At 38.1% G+C, this 6,000-nt stretch overlaps 1 protein-coding gene across 2 annotated transcripts in view; it reads right to left on the bottom strand.

The window, feature by feature from the left end:
* Positions 1 to 426: 426 nt before the first annotated feature.
* The window catches only part of slc6a11b (solute carrier family 6 member 11b), a 22,220-nt gene continuing 16,646 nt past the window's right edge, over positions 427 to 6,000 (bottom strand). The window contains exons 10-15 of one of the 2 annotated variants that reach the window (XM_027020351.2): positions 5,816 to 5,928; positions 5,099 to 5,236; positions 4,011 to 4,113; positions 3,475 to 3,575; positions 3,099 to 3,269; positions 427 to 2,116 (exon numbers count right to left, since the gene is read on the bottom strand). In XM_027020351.2, coding sequence (XP_026876152.2) covers positions 1,967 to 2,116; positions 3,099 to 3,269; positions 3,475 to 3,575; positions 4,011 to 4,113; positions 5,099 to 5,236; positions 5,816 to 5,928 — 776 coding nt within the window. In that variant the 3' untranslated portion in view covers positions 427 to 1,966. The remainder of the gene's footprint in view (positions 2,117 to 3,098; positions 3,270 to 3,474; positions 3,576 to 4,010; positions 4,114 to 5,098; positions 5,237 to 5,815; positions 5,929 to 6,000) is intronic. The other variant, XM_027020350.2, reaches the window with a different exon arrangement.

Raw genomic sequence — 6,000 nt, 5'->3', positions numbered from 1 at the left:
TCTGGATCGAAAGGAGAATGGGAAGATGACCACCATTCTAGTAACACTTAAGGCAGGAAGAACATTCAAGTACACAACGGTGATTTCTAGGGTAGCCCCACTGTGACTAGAGGCTATATGTACGTCCCAACTTTTCCCTTTTGGTGTCCCACATCGACCAGTGTCTTTTAGGATCTAGGTTCACCTAGTTGTCTGGCACATTCAATTAGGAAAGAGGACAGGGAGAGGTCAAGAAAAACTGTCAAAAGCTCTCCAAGCTCTCTTCTGCCCAGCATGGGTATAGCCAGCTACTGACAGACGCACTGAATCAAGCATCATGGTAAACAGAGCTTTGCTACATGTCAAACATGGTCTGCCAGCTTTACCTGTCTTGCCACCCACTGGCTCATACTTGCCTTGGGTCATTACATCATTACACAAAACAAATATTTCTTTTTAAATTTTATTTTTAAAAATGAGTAAGCAGATCATTCTTATGTCCTGTGGATACCAAAATCTGTGTAAACAACACGTATAACATTTGCATTATAGCTCTAAAACTTTATAAGATCACAATGTTGAATGACATATCAAAAGTCTTCTGAGAAACATGGGTTTTTTTTTGTTCATCTCAAAAACTAACCAGATGTAAAAATATACATCAATCTCAAAAGTTAACTGGCTATTAAAATGTAAAAACTTTACTTTTACTTGCACAAACTGAGGTGACAATATCATGATGAAATAGACCATACCAAAAATCACACGCATGGGCACAGGGCTCACAGTGGATCCAAAACAACTGGATAAAAGTCCTTGTACAGTGTTTAGACTGCTGGGTCCCAGACTGGGTGCCATGACATAATTATATCCTGCTTCCCTCAATTAAACAACACTGGGATTACTCTGGTATTAGTCTGCAAAATGAGGAAAAATAAACTAGATGCATTAACAATCATGTACGTATCATGTAATTCTATTTACTATGTTTTGTCAGTCTAATGGTAAACAGTGCAGTTTTACCCTCCAGTTCCTCAATAAAGATGGTATAGGGTAAACAAAAAGTAGTAAATTATTTTTGTATCAAAGCTGCTAGTGGTAGCCAGTTCAGTAAAGTATGGTTTAATCCCATCTACTGCATATTCCAGTTACATTCCTCCTACACATGGCTGTTCCCTGTCTTAAGGCCCTGACCTTTATTGGCACTTAAAGGAAAAAACAAAACTCTACCACCATCCCTGGGCCACAAGCTTATCTGTGGACTGCTGTTATAACACTGCAAATGTGTGAAGTCACCACTACAAAATAACAGCAAAAGGACAACGCATGTGAGTGTGAAAATGGCTCTCTGTACAACCAAATAAGACCAAAAAGCAAAAGTGATGATCTGCGTTTCGTCTGTCACCTTCGATTAAACTCAGTTTAATCGCTGTGAAATGGCGGCAAACCCCGTGCCATATAAGACAACACCATGGATAATGGGTTTGCTGAGTCACGCTCGCCCTGCGAGGCAGTGCTAGCCAAAGGACAGAGGAGCATACCATAACCAGGGTTAATATTCACCCACTCTTGGCCTCATTAAATCAAGCATCTTCCACTAGCATACCTGTAAAATTTGGAATGGTCCAAAGTGGTTCTCCTACACATTAGAAACATTCTCTACAAAATAATGCTGTTGCCAAGAAACAAAATGCAGAAACATTTTACAGTACATTTTACCTTGGCTTCAGTCTAAGTACAGTAATCGCTAGTATCACAAACAGCAACAAAGTACAAGATCACCTTTAACAGCCTAAATTTCAATATATATTCCAAAATAAAACATATTTTAAGTGATGATGTTAATGTGATGGATGTGTTAATCATTTGTGCAAAAGGGCAAGACTAAGAATATGATAATTTTCTCTCTCCAAAAATAAAGGCAAACATTAAGTTCATTTTTCTTTTCTTTCTTGGTGGTCATGGACGTGTCTTGGTAGGTACTGGTTTAGAAATGTGTCTCCTTCTCTGTAATGGTGGAGATCTTGCCATCAGACTTCAATTTGGCATCACCATCATTTATAGCATAGGGACTCTTGGCACCGAGCTGCCCCCTCATCCTCAGATCGGGGCTAGGGGTGGTCAGCTTCTTGATTCTCTGCAATCATGAACAAATCCGATGGCGAAAGGCCATTTATAAACAGTGAATGTTGCGTGTTTCAAACTATGCACACTTGTGTCACAAACCCTCACTGTTAATCAGGACCTTTGCAGAAGTTATATAGATGAGGCTATTACCTCTAATGAAATTCACAATTTTTGAGCAAAAATCGGTCCTGGTACACTAAGACTGGTTGGATACTGCACCACCAACAACCAGGGAACTCTGCATGCTTCTTGAAGCTTGCTTAACCAACGAGTCATGGCACAACAGGGACAGTCGAGGGCAAAGTCTGAGTTACACAGACACAGTGTGACATCTGCTCTGCACTGCACTCTGAGGTGCTGCAGCAACTTCCATCTTCAGTTTGTAATGGCACCACAAGATATAGTTTTCTCAAAGTAGTTTATGTGTGTGGTTGACACTGTCAAATATGATGCCAAAACCCATTACTCTAAACTTTAGAAGTGCTACTAGGTGAGCAAAGGGCACATAAATGGCATTTCCTCAGTAAACATGTCAGTAGAATTGAGACCATAGGAAAATACAGTCACATACAAAATCAGTATCAAATAATAGTTTTGCATTTCCTTGACATAAAGTGCAGAAAGGTACGCATAATTATTGAAAATACACAAAAACGCAAACATAGTTATAGCATAACTTACTAAGTGAAAATCAAAACTGCTTGCAAGCGCAGCATAATTTTATGTATATACAGATAAATATCTCCATTATATAGCAACTATATTTGCTATGATTTCAGAAATCATAGCAAATGCTGCATTAGCATTTTGGGTGGAAGTATTTCTTTAATCAAGGTAATTTATGCCTGTGCTGTTGACCAAGCTAAATAGCTCTAACACGCACACATATAATCTAGAGTAATGTTATTTAATGGATTTAATAGATCCAGTGAGAAGAAAAAAACTCATAAATGTTGGTTGGAGAGAAAAAAAGGCCTCCAGAAAAAAATTACCTCCAAAATGGTTCCTTCTGCTTTCCATATCTGGACTGCAATACCCAGAGGGATACAGATCATCGAGGATAAGGCCATCGTCCACCCAATACCATAGCCCCAGTCTGGATATGTGTACACATTGTTATATTTCAGAGGCTTGTACTTGATCAAGAAGAAGAGGAATATCCCCTAAAAGAGCAAGATGACACAGTTATCCCAGAGCCATATGACCTAGACAATCACTGCAATCTTTAATATTTTTGTTACATTCATTTTCTCTAATAGCACAAGGCCTGTATAATATAAGCATATGCAAAGACAAGTAATTGTGTAAAAAATTAAAAACAAAACAATGACAATCTGAAAAATAGGTCTTGGTTAGTCTTAAACTCACAGTACAGATGCCGGGGGTAAGGAGCTTCCAACACCACTTGATGAAAAATATGGGCTTGTAACCAATCATGTCCTCAATGTTCAAATAAAACTTGTCACTGCCTAAAGTATTACAAGTATTTGTAATCAGGCAAAGCTCCATATTTTGATCAAACCATTCAGATCCCTTTCTAAGACTGGTGGTTCCTTGCATATGCAAAAAAGCATCTTATACAATCTGAAACTCTTATTCAAACTCCACAGAGTATATTTATCCTTGAACTGTCAGTTCTGCTGAAATGTATTATTATATGCAATACATGATACATTCCAGCAGGTGGCATAGGAGCAGCAAAAATATGGCTTCACAGTGTAAATATGACTCTATTGTCCTTTTATAGTTAATAATTGGTTAAGGGGTTGAATACATAAGGTACTGCCTTTTTCAAACACAGAATGATTACATATGTTATATATACTGTTTATATAGTGACTACAGTATGAAAGATAAAGTATAGAAATGAATGCATATGTAAATAAAGCAGAAAAACACCTTACCATAGATCCAGCCAATGCAGATGGACTCAAAGATGGCCACAAACAGCAAACACATACCACTAGCAGCATAGTAGTCAAACAACTGGAACACATACATTCCACCCTAGTAGAGAAAGAAAATGCTATTGGGCAAATTACAGAGAAAAAAGGTTTCTACATCATGCACTTATATCTCTTAAAGCACTCCATGGTCATCTGTGTGCAGTCAGCAGTGTTGCTCATCAGCTTAAACAATTCTCTAAGTTTAACTTCTTAAAAGTGGTAGCTTGGGTAAACAGATTTTAAAATGAACTTTTAGATAACATTATACCTAAACAATATGTGTTAAGAGTTTTGCCATCATGTTAAAGAGCTATGCCTTTAATTTAAAGACAGAAACACCCCTGCTACCTCACTATAGTGGCAGATCATTTTTACCCTTCAGCCCTAAACACCTCTAGAAGTATCATCTATTTTACAGTTGAAGCCATGTGAGGTTTTATCACAGCGAAACATCCATCTGACTGCACATGCTTCAGACAGAGAGCTCCTGCTGCATCCAACTCTATTTTTGGACTCAGCCTTAAAAGCACAGAGTAAGTAACACAGTGCAGCAACAGCAAATCCTCTTGGGTTTTAATTAAAAATTGTACCAGATTTCTTCCCACTTTTCTTCATTGTCAGATTCGAAAGTGAATCAGGGCTAATATATGCTTTGGGTGAAGAGTGATTATCTCTCTGTACTGACATACTGAAATGTATTCAAATATATCTTCAGGGAATTTTATGAGTCAGTCCTTTGAGTAAAAGCTCTATACTTATTTGAACACCTCTCTTCACCCCCTGCCCTTGACAGCAGCAATTTCCTCAATGACTGACATACCTAATTTGTTTCATCAAGGGACTTGATGATTATTTCATGAGCTGCATTATGGGTGACAGATCTTAACTGAAATAAAAAGCATAGCTTGTAGAAGACTGTGTGAGAGGCCAGTCATCAAAGTTGTAGGTCATGATGGAAGTCATAGAAAGCAAGAGTAAGGAGAGCCTTGCCATCAGTGACAGAGAGCCTTGTCGTCAAAGCCTTATTTTTTAAAAAGAATTATTACCTCTGTCAACATGGTTAGACCCATTATAAACGAAGCCACAGACATTCCTAAGATGAGAATTTCTCGGCGATAGCCCACTCTGAAGGTTTTTGGGTACATGTCCACCACTGCAGTCACAAGGCTCTCCACACACACAAACTACAGACAGAAAGAATGGTAATCATGCAGTTTGGTATATAAGTACAAGTGCATCATTAAATTGTGTTTGCATGCAGATACCTTTTTACCATGTAAAAAACAAAAATCCATATTTTGGTGTGTGCTTGTGTTTAAGCACAGAGTAAGCACGAAACACTAAAATGTGCTGCTTGAACAAAACATCATTGCCACCAGGCAGTGTGTGTGTAGTGGTTAAGGTATGCAATACAATTCAGATGTATTCAAAGACATGTGCGCCCCTTAAGATCTAAGATACAGTATAATCTCAGGGTTATTAATTTGATATCTCAGAATAAGATCATACTGTGATATGTTTGCGTCATGTCTTTCCTACTGTCCATGTGTTACATTTAGAACATGCCATCCAGTTGGCCTTGCTGGCAAATTTATATTATATAATATACAGGTTACATCATTAAATATGTCATTTGTGTCATAAAATAACATACGGCATGCTCTGTCAAGGTCAAGAAACTGAAATAAGAAATTCTGTAAATATGGTGCATAATTGTTAAGTGACAGTCAGACTGCAAATTGGAGGGCAAAGTGATACCTCACCTGACTGTCCAGCCCCAGAAAGATGAGCATCATGAAGAAGAGGCAGGCCCACAATGGAGACCAAGGCATCATGGTCACAGCTTTAGGGTATGCAATGAACGCAAGACCAGGGCCTGAAATTTACACCCAGTGTATTACAAGGAATATCCAAAAATGAACTTTAAAAAGCAAGATAATAAATATTT

Source organism: Electrophorus electricus, chromosome 20, assembly GCF_013358815.1.
Source record: "Electrophorus electricus isolate fEleEle1 chromosome 20, fEleEle1.pri, whole genome shotgun sequence".
Taxonomy (NCBI): domain Eukaryota; kingdom Metazoa; phylum Chordata; class Actinopteri; order Gymnotiformes; family Gymnotidae; genus Electrophorus; species Electrophorus electricus.
This window is presented reverse-complemented; position numbering and strand designations above follow the sequence as displayed.